The sequence below is a fragment of the Symphalangus syndactylus genome, chromosome 9 (assembly GCF_028878055.3).
Source record: "Symphalangus syndactylus isolate Jambi chromosome 9, NHGRI_mSymSyn1-v2.1_pri, whole genome shotgun sequence".
Classification (NCBI taxonomy): Eukaryota; Metazoa; Chordata; class Mammalia; order Primates; family Hylobatidae; genus Symphalangus; species Symphalangus syndactylus.
This window is the reverse complement of record NC_072431.2, coordinates 69,697,133-69,713,024: the sequence shown is the minus strand read 5'-3', so window position 1 is coordinate 69,713,024 and position 15,892 is coordinate 69,697,133. Positions and strand designations below refer to the sequence as shown.

The following is a 15,892-nucleotide window of genomic DNA, read 5'->3' as shown; positions in this document are numbered from 1 at the left end:
CTACAGAATGTCTGAAAATACATCTTTTTGTTGTTGTTGTCTTATTGATTAAAGTTAAAAATTTCTAAAATAGAGTTTTTAAAATTATTGGCTGGGCCTGGTGGCTCATGCCTGTAATCCCAGCACTTTGGGAGGCTGAGTCAGGCAGATCACTTGAGGTCAGGAGTTCGAGACCAGCCTGGCCACATGGTGAAACCGTGTCTCTACTAAAAATACAAAAATTAGCTGGGCGTGGTGGTGGGTGCCTATAATCCCAGCTACTCGGGAGGCTGAGGCATGAGAATCACTTGATCCCAGGAGGCAGAGGCTGCAGTGAGCTGAGATCATGCCACTGTACTCCAGCCTGGTCAAAAGAGCAAGACTCTGTCTCAAAAAAAAAATTAATAAATAACAACAACAATAATAAGATCTCTCCATAAAACATTTGGTAAGAACTAGCAATATGGTAGGCTATAACCTCAAACCTCTCTAAGGATAAACACTTAGAAGTGAATCTGTTATGAAAACCATACGTTTGGGAAGGTACATATCTATCAGGCAGGGCTGTAAGGGAGACACTCTTGGAGCTAGAAGAAAAGAGACCATTCTGGAAGTACTCCATGGTCCTAGTAGACAGGACTTGGGTTTAAAGGACAGAAGACTAGGCCCTTTCACCTTCAGTGAAAGGATGGATTAGGGAAAAACTTACTCACGGACACAGTAACACTTGGAAGGCTTGTTCCGTACCCGTGCTCTTGGTAAAAAGGAAAAGTCTCTCCAGGGCCTTACCCTCAAATGGCCTTGGAATTCAAATTTAGTATTATGGTACCTCAAGGTCGTATAAATGCCCCCAAGATGTGAAATCAATAATACAAATTGGCCCTAGATTCACAGATATGCCTGGAGCTCCCTGCAGATGCAGACACAATGCTGTTCATACCCTTTGTATTTCAATTGAGTTGCTTATCTTTTTGTTATTGAGTTCTTTGATTTTAAAATGGAAACACACATGTATGTGTTTGTGTGTGCAGAGTACTGTACTGAATTGTTGACAAATTTCTAAATCCAGTTTGAGGAAGGTTTCTAACATGTATGTATCACCCCATTCAACTTCTTTTTCTCATTTTGCTTGTAGCACTAACCGAATTGGATTTAGAAAACTCTGCCTTCCTTTTTCTATCTACCCTGTGTGCAGTTTCTCTTTTGTGAGTCAAAGGAAAAATCATCTTAACTTTGGTCATAGAAGTGGCAGCATGAACAACCCTTGGGTCAGGAAGGGCGACTCTAAATGCGGGAGTGGCGTCATGGCCAGGCATGCCCTCAGCATCTTTTCTCCCTGACGTGTGAGTGTGTGGTGTGTTTATGTGTGTGGTGTGTGTGCATGTGTGTTGTGTGTGTTGTGCACGTGTGTTTTGTGTGTGTGCATGTGTGTGTGTGTGCACTTGTGTGTGTTGTGTGTGTGCATGTATGTGTGTTGTGTGTGTTGTGTGCATGTGTGTGCAGTGTGTGTGTTGTGTTATGTGCATGTGTGTGGTGTGTGTGTTTGTGTGTGTCTGCGTGTGCGTGTGTGTGTCAGATCTGTGTCTCCCATAGTCTGCACTTACTAGAGTCTCATGTGGGGCGAGTGGCAGTGCCCAGTTTTGATACCTACCTAAAATGTGCCAGTGTAGCCTAGGACAGGTTATTCATCCTTCTTGAGCCTAAATTCTGTCAATATTAAAATTAGCTTAAGAATATCTCTTTAATAAGTTTGTTTTGAGAATTCAATGGGGTAATATATGCCTGGATTCAGTAAGTTTTTAGATCACTTTCCATTAAGCACATTTATTTAAATGAAATCAATAGAGGCTATTTCTTTATCATATCGATTTCCTCTTTTCTTTCTTTACCAGTCTTGTAAAATATTTTTCTGCTATATTCCTTGTAAATTAGCATGTATTTTAGCTTCATTAGGCTTAAAGAGGCCTTTATTTGCTAGCCTGAGAATCTTCCTTGTCATTATTTGCTTGTTTGCTTATGAAAAGTTTTCATGTTACAACCATCTGTCTTGCTGAAAACTTTTGTAACACAATCCATTTGTAAATGAAATACTGTCTGTGTGTTATCTGCCTAGCATTACACCTTGAGAATAGGATGTGCTCAGTAATTATTTGTTGTCAAATGATTTAAAACTACTTACTTTCGGCACCCTAGCTGTGTGTAGTGCTCAAACCTTGCAGAATGCCCCCTGCAAAATGATTGTCTAAGCATAGCCTCACTCTCTCCCACATACGTGAGGAATACTGTCAGTTTTTCTTGTACGTAGCAGTCCCTAACCAGTGTTTATCAGCTGGTTAATAACTGTTACAGAGTAGAAAACTCCTGAGTCATGTGAATGAAATTTTGTATTAGATTAGAAAAGAGTTGTGGAGTTTAATGTCATAGGAGAATGTCTGACTTGATTTTTCGTTCATTTAGCATAGATTGATTTGGGGTGCCAAGAAGAGCAAGGCACAGCCCCTGCCCTTGAAAGGCTCAGAGTTTTGTCGCTTTGTTATACCAGTTACCTGGTAACAGATAACTGCACAGGATGTGATAAGATCAGGGTCAGATAGCGTAGAGGTTCCTGAATGGAGGTTAAAGAAATGATGGGTCGGTTTAGCCACGTGCAGACAGGATGCTGAGTGGGCAGTCCAGCTCTGGAATTACTTGTGCATATGGCCAAAGACAGGGGCTTGAATGGCTGATGGTCCATTGTTAGCGCAAGCTACAGAGGCAGGTGAGGAAGGCCTTGTGCTGTGGCGAGAAGCTCGGGCTGGTTTAAAGGGGAGTTATTGAAGCATTTTTAGGATAAAGGAATGAAGTATTTGGGGTATATTGTGGGGAAAAAAATCATAAAGTCATTATTTCTTTTCTCATCAAACTGTACAGGACAAAAACAGTATTAGGAGTCTTTTGACACTGTTTAATTAGAATATCAAATAGTCAAACCAGCAAAATACTGCTCTTCCCGCAGACCATGAATCCCAAGGCAAACTCTCCAAGCAGCCAGTGAGGAAGACTTTATGGCCCCGTCTTAGCCTGTTTGCATTGCTATAAAGGAATACCTGAGGCTGTGTAATTTATAAAGAAAGGAGGTTTATTTGTCTCATGGTTCTGCAGGCTGTACAAGAGGCATGGTGCCAGCAGCTGCTTGTGGTGAGGGCCACAGGCTGCTTTCAATCATGGCAGAAGGCAGAGAAAGAGAGAGAGACAGACGGACGGACAGAGAGACAGACAGATGGACACTGCCCTTGTGGCCCAAACACCTCCCATTGGGCTCCACCCCCAACACTGGGGATCACATTTCAGCATGAGGTTTGATGGTTCAGATATCCACAGTATAGCAGCCCCCATCTCCTAGGGCAGTGGGGTGGGTCCGATTATAGGCATGAGCCACCATGCCAGGTTGTAAAAGTGTGGGTTATGCTTTTCACTGCAAACTCAAAGATACATAAATGATCCTGTTCTTCACGAACATTCTTGGGGTCTGCTTGTCACTCTTCAGCCTGCAGATTCTGGTGTGAGTGACTTGGCTTTTCCATCACCACGCCATACCCATCTGTTTCCTTCAGACTGTTCTTTATTCAGAGTTTTGGGTGAAGAACTTGCTGCTTCTGATAAATGGAGTTGGGGGTGAGGGTGAGAGTGGATGAGAAGGTGGCAGACAGCTGTGATATGAAGGGAAAGTTTTTTAGATGATTCTGTGCTCAGGAATAAAGTCAGGGCAAGCCATCAGTAGATTAGAGGGTAGGATGAAGTGGGGCAGTTGCAGCAGAGATAACACCAGACAGAGCCATTGGGCGCCTGAGTGAGAGCTCGGGGTCCCTGAGGTGACCCCAGTCTGAGTCACCAGGACCATTTTCTGCCCAGAGCATTTCTGTCACGGTGCAGGCTCTGGCTTTGTGGTTGACTCAGGAAGTTACCCAGGACCGCTTCCCTCAGAGGGTTTTGTTGTTGTTGTTGTTGGTTGTTGTTGTTTGCTTTTTGTTTCGTTTTGTTTTGAGACAGAGTCTCGCTCTGTTGCCCAGGCTGGAGTGCAGAGGCACGATCCCAGCTCACTGCAACCTCCACCTACTGGGTTCGAGCGATTCTCCTGCCTCAGCCTCCCAAGTAGGTGGGATTACAGGCACGCGCCACCACACCTGGCTAATTTTTGTATTTTTAATAGAGACGGGGTTTCACCGTGTTGGCAAGGCTGGTCTCATTCCTGACCTCAAGTGATCTGCCCGCCTCAGCCTCCCAAAGAGCTGGGATTACAGGCATGAGCCACTGTGCCTAGCCTCCTCAAAGGGTTTTATTTGGCTAAAATGAGAACTTTTATGTGAAAATACCATAAAGCATCGTAGAGTCGTAAGGAATGGTGGAGTCACGATAATGAACTGCAGCAGGCATTCTCTCATTCCATTCCCAAACTAAATCTCCCCTCAGTATTTCACGGCTATTTTTGCTGAGTAATAAAATATTAAAATATTTTCAAAAGCTGTTCTCACGAAGACAAGATCTTATCTAACAACTCTGTGATTCAGTGAACTAACTTTTTAAATATTAAAAAGAAAGTCCTTTGAAGTAGCTACTGCATACATGGTTGTTTGTGTAATCCACACATAAGCAGTATTTAAATTGATGTAGAGTACACTTTTATGACTAATGCTTATCAATAAATCATTTTCATGTTTTTTATGCACTTGGTAAGGCTAGCAGTTTTTCAGCTATGCTTTTGTAATGATTTCTTGAACCATATCATTATTTGCCTTCTTTATTCACCTTAAGCTCTGTTATTGAGCAAAAGGGGCTCACTGCCTCATGCTCTGGAAGCCAGTACTAATTGACATAGGGTTTTTGAGGGGGAAAAAAGCTTTTTTATTGCAAGTCAACTAATAAAGAGACAATAAGTCCAGCTCAAATTTGTCTTCCTGTACAGGCTTTAAGGCAGTGATTTTATTAGGGGATGGATTCTCAGATTAGTAAGTGATTGGTGGAAGGAAAGGGGAGATCTGGAAAGTCCTCGGACACGCGCAGTTTTCTGTTTCATCATGCTTGCTCGTGGATTGCATATGCAAATTCAGGGGGAGTTAGTATGAAATGTGGTGGAAATTCGGGCTGTGACGTCAGCAAGCTCTTTCTACTCAGAATCCGTTGGCCATGTTGGTTCCAACCAATTTCAGCCAGTTTTTTTTAATCTCACAAGCAGAGGGAGTTTCAGTGTTTTAGCAAGTTGTTTATTTTCTTAGACTGCCATCCTGCAAACACAAGGATTTCTGTTAGTCATTGGTTTCTTTAACTCTGTAGGGCACAGTTTCAGCTCCAACTCGTTTAATGAATTCTCTAAATCACTGGGCAAACTGGGAAGATTCTCTTGTTTATTGTAATTAAGCTGGGCGGCTGTGGTTTATATTCCACAAAGGCCATCACAGTTTAGTGCACCAGTAATCTTTTTGAACAGCTGTCTTGAGTCAAGTGTTTGGCAAAGCTCATGTGAGTCTTCATCCAAGTCCCAGCTCTGTCATCAGGGTCAGGGTCACCCTGCTCATTTGTTGGTTTTTAGAAATTAAGTGTCGGCCGGGTGTATTGGCTCACACCTGTAATCCCAGCACGTGAGAGGCCGAGATGGGCAGATCATTTGAGGTCAGGAATTCAAGACCAGCCTGGCCAACACGGCGAAACTCCATCTCTACTAAAAATACAAAAATTAGCTGAGCGTGGTGGCACGTGCCTGTATTCCCAGCTACTTGGGAGGCTAAGGCAGGAGAACCACTTCAACCCAGGAGGCGGAGGCTGCAGTGAGCCGAGATCACGCCACTGCACTCCAGCCTGGGCAGCAAGAATGAGACTCTGTCTCAAAAAAAAAAAAAAAAAAATTCAGTGTCATTCTGCATTCTCCAATTTGTCTGTGGTGTGTGTGTGTCCTGTCTCTATATGTATTTGTGTGTGTTTGTGTGTGTGTGTGTGTTTGTGTGTGTGTGTGAGTGAATGTGTATGAGGGGTGCACATGCCTTTCTCCCCACTCCCCCCCAGTTATTCCCCACTTAGCGGAATCATTTCTGGGATTTTCTCAACAAGTTGTTGAGAAAAGTTTGATTTGTGGGTATTTGAAGAGCCCACAGAGTTAAGATTTATTTCAAGAAATAAGATAAATCTTTTATTATTAGAAAATTAATCATTTTACCATTATGTAATTTACCAAATAGAGAACTTAGTTATGAAATTCTGGGGTCTTGTATGCCTGGGCTATTAGGTAGAGTCCAAAAGAGTTAGATAATTTATCTTTCTGCAGTTGTACTTAAGAATTTCTATGTTGGTGAAATACATGTGTATATGTAGTTGTGTGTAAAGGTATATAGATACATGCACAAATGTATTTCCCTTTTGGCATGATTGTTTATGTAACCACATTCAAAGTGCATTACAAAATGAACTCCTTAAAGAATAATTTTAGGCCAGGTGTAGTGGCTCACACCTGTGATCCCAGCACTTTGGGAGGTCGGGGCAGGTAGATTGCTTGAGGCCAGGAATTCAAGACCAGCCTGGTCAACATGGCGAAACCCCATCTCTACTAAAAATACAAAAATTAGCCAGGAGTGGTGGCAGGTGCCTGTAATCCCAGCTACTCGGAAGGCTGAGGCACGAGACTCTCTTGAACCAGGAAGTGGAGGTTGTGGTGAGCTGCAATTGCACCACTGCACTCCAGCCTGGGCAACAGAGCAAGATTCTCTCAATAATAATAATAATAATAATTTTAAAGGGATTCTTATCTGTCACTTTAAGGAAAAAGTTCGCCAGTTTCAATCTCAATTATATTAGAAAATGGAAGCTCAGCTTATTTTCCCAGTGAATCAATTACTTGGTCAGTGAATTTTTATGAGTGTCCACTATGCCCCCATTATTGTCCTAAGGGGTGATAACCCCTTCAGAATTCCTCAGTTATAGTGCACAGATGAATCTGAATCAAAAGACATGCTATTGATTCAAATACATTATTGTGACCAGACAGCATAGATTGTGACAACGGTAGAAAGCGCAGGTACTTAAGCCCCAGCAATGTCATAGAGTAGCAAGAGCATCAGCCTGCTGTCTTTGTCAGTAGCTACTTGTATGGTTCCCTAGGCAGATTTTATCATCTGTATATTCACTTCCTTCACTGTAAAATACGGACTGGATTGCATTGGATGACCTCAAGAAGGCTTTCCGGCTCTGAAAGTCTTCTTCTATGACATGCAGATAGGTCTGTAGGCATCTCTGATAGTTATACTGTTTCCACAGGGTGTTACCTACTGCGGAGAAAGTTCAGCAAGCAGTCTTACCATGGCCCACGTGCCCTGGCATGAGGAAGTGGTACAGTTTGTCCGCGAGTTGGTGGATCTGATCCCCGACTATGAAATTGCATGTGAACACGAACACTCTAATTGCCTCCTGATAGCACACAGAAAGGTAAGAATAACTCAAACATGGATTCTTCTGTTCCCGACCCTGCTGTTGTTTCCTTCTCTTCTCTCTTTATTTTCCTCTTACATTGTTATAGGGATTATCTGCTTGTTTGCTACCTTTCCCAAAACAAAAATAAGAAAGCACTAAATTCTGTCTGCTGGGCTCATAAACTCTTTTCCATGTGAAATTGCTTCTTGTTTAGCCCTCCTGTGGACATCTTGAAGTACTTTCTGGTTTGCAATTTTTAGAAGGTGCGTGCTAACAAAACAAAAGCAAAATGCCCTTGTAATAACCTCTAGTCCTTTCCTGGAATGACAGGGAAAAGCTAAAATAGTAAATAGTCCCCATATGAGTTTCCAGCTGTCAGAAGCAATATTGAGGTATCTATCAAATTTTGGATTGCTTGAATCTTGGCATCTGGAGAATTTTGTTTGGGATTTTAGTTTATAATGCTATTTCCATTTTTCCCCTTTAGTCCTTTTATTAGATAGAACAAGTACATGAATCTAGTATCTTTCTTAAGTAAATAACTCCTAGCAAAGGAAAAATCAAGTTCTTGATAGAGGTGGGCCACTAAAATAATTTGTTAATTTTCTGGAGAAGTTCTGGAAAAAGTCTTTATTTCTTTAAATACTTATTCTTTCTCATTATATGTTCTCCTCTAGGACTCCAATTAAACATATGTTAGACATCATTATATATTTTTTTTATATCTCTTGCCTTCTCATTTGTATTTTTTGTGCTTTTGTCTCTCCATCTCCATATTTCATTTTGGGTAATTTCTATTGATTCATCTTCCAGTTCACTAAGTCTTGCTTCAGCTATGTCTCCTATTCTATTAAATTCAACCATTAATTTCTTAATTTTGTATTTTATGTTTTTTTTAGTTGTATAATTTCTGCTTGGTTTATTGCAAAAATGCTATTTTGTATAATTTCTATTTCCCTGCTAAAGTTTTCAAGCTTGGGTTTTATCTTCTTGAGTACTGAAAGTGAGTTGTTTTATGGTTTGTATCTGATAATTCCAATGACCAAAGCTCCTGTGGGCGTGTGTCTGTTGTCTTTCATTTCTGCAGGTTCTCATTCATGTTGCCTTGTCTTCTCCAGTGCCTTGTTACGTGTGATTGCATTCTGTACGTTGCATTTAGAAGATTATTTCTAGAAGTCAAGTCAAGCCTAGGATCAGAAGATCTCTTCTGAGGTGTTTTAGATACGTGATTTAACCCTCTCACTTTTTCCATATGGACACTGAGGTCTGAACGGTGAAGAGACTGGCTTAAATGGCTGTGTCAAACTGGAATCACAGCCTTCTCTCCCTCTAGACCATTGATCTTTTTTATACTACAAGGCATCTTTCAAAACCATTGGCAGTATTCAAAGGAACATTTAAAACAGGACAATTTAATTTTAGTCTAATCCTTTACTTCAGTCTGTAAGATTTCTTCTCTTTTCCCATGAGGATAGAGGAAATAGATAGCAAACCATCTCATTCAAGCCAATTCAGTTCTTCAAGTGTTTATTGAATGCCTGCTGAGTTCTGGACACCAGGCTGTGCAGCAAGGGACACAGTGCTCAGACATGAAGAATGGAAAGCCACAGGGTTAATTGAAAAGTAGACTTGGCACAAATCTTACACCACCACTTGTTAACTAGGTGACTTTGTGTAAGTTCTTTCATCTTTCTGTAGTGTAATGAATGAGAAGAGATTATGCGAGGAGTCAGATTGATTAGAGGGCTTTAATCTTGGCCCCTGTCTCTTTAGCTTTTCATCTGGAAAATGGGTATATTGCTAGCCAAGGCCATTGTTATGAAACACTTAACACAGCACCTGGCTCATAGCATGATTCGGTTATTGCTGCTTCAGTTATTTTTATTTTTATAAAACCGCCTAATTTGGTGAATGCTTAATATGTGACAGATACTGTCAAGTGTATTTTTAAATCCTCACAGCATCCCTGCAAGGTAGGTACTATCGAGACCTTTGTCTTCTTTTTTTTAAAGATGGAGTCTTGCTCTGTTGCACAGGCTGGAGTGCAGTGACACAACCTCGGCTCACTGCAACCTCTGCCTCCTCGCTTCAAGCGATTCTTCTGCCTTAGCTTCCCGAGTAGCTGGGACTACAGGCGTGAGCCACCACACCCAGCTAATTTTTGTATTTTTAGTAGAGAGGGGTTTCACCATGTTAGCCAGGCTGGTTTCGACCTCCTGACCTCAAGTGATACGCCTGTCTCAGTCTCCCAAAGTGCTGGGATTATAGGCATGGGCCACCATGCCCAGCCTGACCTCTGTCTTATGGATAAGAAATTGACACATCAAGGGGTTCAGTAACTTGCCCAAGGTGAAACAGCCAGTAAGGAGTAGAAATGGGATTTAAGCCCTAGCCTCTGACTCCAGAGCCTGTATTCCCTTCTTTCCTTCCTTCTTTCTTTTTCTTTTGTTTTAAATTAGGAAATTATTTCAAATTTACAAAAAAGTACAATGATAAAAATAGAGCAAAGGACACAGATTTGCAAAATCACCTGTTACCATTTTTCTGCCATTTGCTTGTTCTCTTGCTTTCTCTTTTGCTCTCGTTCTCTCTCCCTCCCTTTCCCACCCCCGCCCCCCGCCCTCCAGCATACACGTGCACACATCGTCTTTTCTGAACCATTTGAGGAAATGTTGCCTTGGTCATGGTCCTTTGCCCTAAATGTTTCAGTGTGAATTTCCTAAGACCAGGAATATTTTCTCTTACAACCACAATACAGTTATCAACTTCAAAATTGTAAACTGATACATGACTTTAATCTACCATCCATGTTCAAATTTTGTCAGATGAGCTTGTAATGTCCTTTATAGCATTTCCCCCTCCAGTTCAGGATCTAGTCTGTAGGAGTCAGCCAACTTTGTTTATAAAGAAAATATGGGCTGGGTGCGGTGGCTCATGCCTGTAATCCCAGCACTTTGGGAAGAAGGCTGAGGTGGGCAGGTCACTTGAGGTCAGGAGTTCGAGACCAACCTGGCCAACATAGTGAAACTCCATCTCTAATAAAAATACTAAAATTAGCTGGGTGTGGTGGCGGGGGCCTATAATCTCAGGTACTCAGGAAGCTGAGGCAGGAGAATCTCTTGAACCCGGGAGGTGGAGGTTGCAGTGAATCGAGCCTGGGTGACTGCACTCTAGCCTGGGCGACAGGGTGAGACTCCATCTCAAAAAAAAAAAAAAAAAGAAGATATAAAGTAAATATTTTAATTTTTATATAAAGTAAATATTTGAGGTTTGCAAGGCACATACAGCCTCTGTCAGATATTCTTCTTTGCTTGTTTACTCATTTTACAACCTTTTAAAAATGCAAAGACTGTCCTTAAAACAGGTTTGTGAGCTAAATGTGGCCAGATTGGGCCTACCAGCCACAGTTACCCAACCCCTAATCTAGGCAGATACTACATTTTCTTCTCAAGTCTCTGTAGTCACCTTCAATTTGGAACATTTCCACAGTCTTCCTTTGTCTTTTATGATGTTGCTATTTTAAAAGAATACAGTTTCCCCCCTTCCCTTTCTTTTAATAGAAATATTTCTTGGTGAGGTGCAGTGGCTTACACCTGTAATCCTAGAACTTTGGGAGACCGAGGCAGGTGGATCCCTTGACCCCAGGAGTTCAAGATCACTCTGGGCAACATAGTGAGACTCCATCACTATTTAAAAATAGAAAAATTTCCTAGGTGTGATGGCATGAACCTGTAGTCCCAACTACTTAGGGGGCTACGGTGGAAGGATCATCTGAGCCCAGGAGGTCAAGACTGCAGTGAGCTGTGATTATGCCATTGCACTTTATTCTGGGCAACAGAGTGAGACCATCTCAAAAAAAAAAAATAATAAATGTTTTTTGTTTTATATTTGCCTGATTTTTCCTTGTGGCTAGATTGAGGTTGTACATCCCCAGATGGAATAATATGTTGGCAATGTGTCCTTTTCAGAGTGTCACACTTGGTACCTGGTGTCCACATCTCCCTCATTAGTGGTGATGATTTTGTTCAGCCAACTACTTTTACCCAGTTCTTCTGTTTCTCTCCTTTGCACCTAATAAGCTATCTATGAAAAGGTACCTTAGGACAATGCAGTATCTCGCTTCTTACCAAAATTTCCCATTGATTTAGCACTTATTGATGGTTCCTGCCTGATAAAGTGTTTTATTGATTGTAAAATAGTGATTTTTGTAAGTGTACCACTCCTTCCACATTACCTTCAGCATTCTATTGTAAACAAAAGCCCTCTCTTTCCTCCCATTTATATATTTATTTATCAATATGGACTCAGGAATTCTATTTTTTGTCCCAGTGGGTCATTATTCATTACTGTACTGATTTTAAACCACTCTTCTAGACTCCCTGTTCCTCTCTCTCTGTCTCTCCGTTCTCTCTAATTAAATCCCTCATATCCTTATTCAAAATTGATACTAATAGTATTGCTTTCAAGGCCATTATCAAGATTAAAAGTAACATATTTAAAGTACCTAGAAGGATTTCAGCCTGGGCGACAGAGCAAGAACCCATCAAGAAAGAAAGAGAGAGAGAAAGAGAAGAAGAGAAGAGAGGGAGGGAGGGAGGATGGAAGGAAAGAAGGAAGGAAAAAGAAGAAAGAAAGAACTTAGAAGGGAACCTGAAGTGAAGTAGGCAGTTAATAAATAGTTGTTACTGCTGCTTTTATTGGTCTTCCCCTACCCACAAGGAGCTCGCGGTTTAGTGGGGAAAACGACTGAAAATCAGTGTGATCAGTGCAAAGCCAGACATGGCACCAAGTGTGCACCAGGACAGAGGAGAGAATCTGAGATAGACCCTCATTATTCTCTATAATGTTTGTTGAATACCCATGTGTGTCAGGCACATGGGTATTTTGAGAATACAGAGGGCTGGGTACTCTGAGAAGACAAAGATGAGTAAACAGTGGTCCCTGTATTTGTCCGTTTTCATGCTGCTGATAAAGACATACCCGAGACTGGGTAATTTATTAAAGGAAAAGAGGTTTAATGGACTCACAGTTCCACATGAATGGGGAGGCCTTACAATTATGGTGGAAGGCATGTCTTACATGGTGTCAGACAAGAGAGAAAAGAGGACCAAGCAAAAGAGGAAGCTCCTTATAAAACCATCGGATTTCGTGAGACTTATTCACTACCACAAGAACAGTATGGGGGAAACCACCCCATGATTCAGGTCCTTCCCACAATACGTGGGAATTACGGGAACTGCCATTCAAGGTGAGATTTGGGTGGGGACACAGTCAAACCATATCAGTTCCTGCCTTCAAGAATGGGCTAACAGAAAAAGACAAATATCTCAACAAAAAAAGTGCCGAGAAGTGTAATCAGAGCTATGATGGAAGAATGGAATGGAACTCAATGGGTGCATTCTGAGGACTGCTTGGTCCCATCAGGAGAGGCTTCACAGAGGAGGCGCCATTTAACTGGATCTTAAATGATGGCTGAAGTAGGAAAAACATTTAAGCAGAAACGGTACAAGCAGAGGTCCAAGGAGAAGCACGGAGACATGGCACATTGAGAACCACAAGTAGTTTGGGATGGCTGAAGGTCAAGAGAAGGGTTGCAGGGGAAGGAGATTATTAGGCAGGGTTAAGATCACAGATAGCATTGAATAGCATCCTAAATGTCATTTTCCCTATTTCCCTAAAGGGCATGGGGAGGCACTGAAGAGCTTTAGGTAGGGGAGTGCCACAGTGAACATTTGTGTTTCAGAAGAAATTGTCTGGCAGCATTACAGGGGATGGATTGAAAAGCTTCAAGACAGAGAAACCAGTTAAAACACTGTTGCGATAGCCAGCTGTGGTGTCGTGTGCCTGTAGTCTCGGCTACTCGGGAGGCTGAGGCAGGAGACTCACTTGAGTCCAGGAATTCTAGCTCAGCCTGGACAGCAGAGTGAGACCCTCCACCATTTCTAAAACAACAACAACAACAAACCTGTTATAACCCTCAGGTCCAGCAACTGTTTCTCCCTCAGGTCTAGCAATCTGAGGGTGAAATGGGGGTCTGAGACAAAGGCTGTGATGAATGAGAATGGTGAGTAGTAGACCTGGCAAAGTATTAAATGAAGACCATTAACGAGTGTGCAGGTTCAGGCATGACTCCCTGGCCTCTAACCTGGGAAATGGGTGATTGTGATGGTGTCGTCCATGGAGATGATGTTACTTGCATATTTATTTTTTGTGTAGGTAGAGAGTGAATGGGTTGACTCAGCGACGTCAGGAAGAAATTCCAGCAAAGATATAGATATCAAATTATGGAGTCCAGATTATGAGAAGTTGTCCTTAGAATGCCCAGAGTGAGACAGATGGTCAAGCATCCAAAATGCTTTGAAATTAATTACTTAAACACCAGATACACCCTAACGTGGAGGTTTCCAACTTGCACATTCACAGTGCTCTAGTGCCTCAATAGCTTTTTCACAAGACCTGTAGGTCAAAAGAAATACCTAGCAATTCTATTTGTTATGACATCATCGAAAGAAGTGTGACACAGCCTAACGTTGAAACTGGGAACTATCTCAAGCTAGTAGTTGATGGAATGCCCAACAGATGTCCAGTGTCACTGCGTTCCTCTTTAAAATTCAAGATACCCTGCAGTGTCCCAGTGAGTACTCTGCTCCCACTGCTTGGGAACCATGGCCATGAGGAAATAATACAGAAACCCATCCAAAAAGTAAAACAAGGCTCATTTACATTCCTTCCAATTATGTGTTTTCTGGCACTTCTTTTCCTTTTTGTTGTTGATCTCGGAGTATGCAGATCTTGTCATTTTCCAGTCATGGCCTCTCTATTCTTATACTAGTGTCTAGTGAAATAAATGAAAATATGGTACCACTTCTTAGGAAGTAGTCACTTCTCAGGGCTGGTCCACTGGCCCTTTAAGCTCCTGAGCTGGGTCAGGTGACCTGAAACCAGAGAGGTCCCAATCATCAAATACCTGTTTATCATGCTCAGCTTTCTCAGGAGATTGCTCAATTTATTTTTTTATTTTGGAGACATGGTCTCATCTCACTCTGTCACCCAGGCTGGAGTGCAGTGGCGTGAACATGGCTCACTGCAACCTCAACCTCCCAGGCTCAAGCAGTCCTCCTGCTTAAGCCTCTCGAGTAGCTGGGACTATAGGCATGAGCCACCATGCCCAGCGAATTTTTAAATTTGTTATTGAGATGGGGTCCCACTGTGTTGGCCAGGCTGCTGTCAGACTTCTGGGCTCAAGCAGCCCTCCCACCTCGGCCTCCCCAAGTGCTGGGATTACAGACATGAGCCACCGTGCCCAGCCTCAATTTCTACTAATAATCCCGGGACTTCTGAAAGAGAGTGCAAGCTGCTGCAGTCATGTTGAATGAAGGACTACTTTCCTATTGTTATACCAAGACAGCCACAAAAGAAAACTGAATACCAAGTCTTTACTTTAAAACAATTATAGATTCACAGGAAGCTGCAAAATGGTACAGAAAGGTCTCAGGTACCCTTCATATAGTTTTCCCCAGTGATAACGTCTTACGTGATCATAGTACTTTATCAAAATCAGGAAATAGACATTGGTACAACCCATAGACCTTATTCAGATTTCACCAATTTTAAATGCACTCACATGTGTGTGTTTAATTCTGTGCTGTTTTGTGTGTAGATTTATGTAGCCATCACCACGACCCAGATAGAAAACTGTTCTATCACCCCAAAGATCTTTCTCATGCTATTCCTTTGTAGTCCGGTACCAACTATCCCTAGCCTCTGGCGACCACTAATCTCCTCCATCTCTGTAATTTTCTCACTGGAAGAAGGATATATAAATAGAAGTTTACTCTATCTGACAATAATAGAGCCACTTCGGCTTTCTTTTGATCAGTGTTTGCATGGTATATGTTTTTCTGTCCTTTGCCTTTCAACCTGCCTGTATCATTATATTCGAAGTTAGTTTCTTATAGGCAACATACAGTTGTCATACTTTTTTAGTCTACTCTGCCAATCTATTTTAGAATTCCATTTTTATTTCTCTGCACTGTTGTTGAGTGCGTCTCTTCGTGTAGACTTTTTAGTGGTTGATTTACATATTACATTATGCATATATAATATATCACAGTCTACTGGTGACAACATGTTAGCAGTTTGAGTGAAATGTGGAAACTTTACCTCTCTTAAATCTCTTTTCCCTCCCTTACTTAGAATGTCTTCGATGTTTCCTGCATCCACAGTGAAAATCACATGGCATCATATTACAATTTTTGCTTCAACTATCAAAGGTAACTTAGAAAACTCAAGAGAAGAAGAGTTTATTGTATTTACTCATATTCTTACTCCTTCTGTTGTTCTTTCTTCCAGATGGTCCAAGTTTCCTTTGGAATCTTCCCCATCTGTTTGAAGAATTTCCTTTAGCAATTCTCTTAGAGCCAGTGTGATAGCAACCAGTCCTCTTAGTTTTCCTTCATCTGCCACTGTCTTGGTTTCT

At 41.7% G+C, this 15,892-nt stretch overlaps 1 protein-coding gene across 13 annotated transcripts in view; it reads left to right on the top strand.

Annotated features, from left to right (window-relative positions):
• The window catches only part of LOC129489808 (S-adenosyl-L-methionine-dependent tRNA 4-demethylwyosine synthase TYW1), a 279,548-nt gene that overhangs the window by 227,839 nt on the left and 35,817 nt on the right, over positions 1–15,892 (top strand). For 11 of the 13 annotated variants that reach the window (XM_055292946.2, XM_063646354.1, XM_055292947.2 and 8 more), the window contains one exon: positions 7,261–7,428. In XM_055292946.2, the coding sequence (XP_055148921.1) occupies positions 7,261–7,428 (168 nt within the window). Of the gene's footprint in view, positions 1–7,260; positions 7,429–15,609; positions 15,706–15,892 lie in introns of those variants that run through there. The other 2 variants (XM_063646359.1, XM_063646358.1) reach the window with 1 other exon arrangement.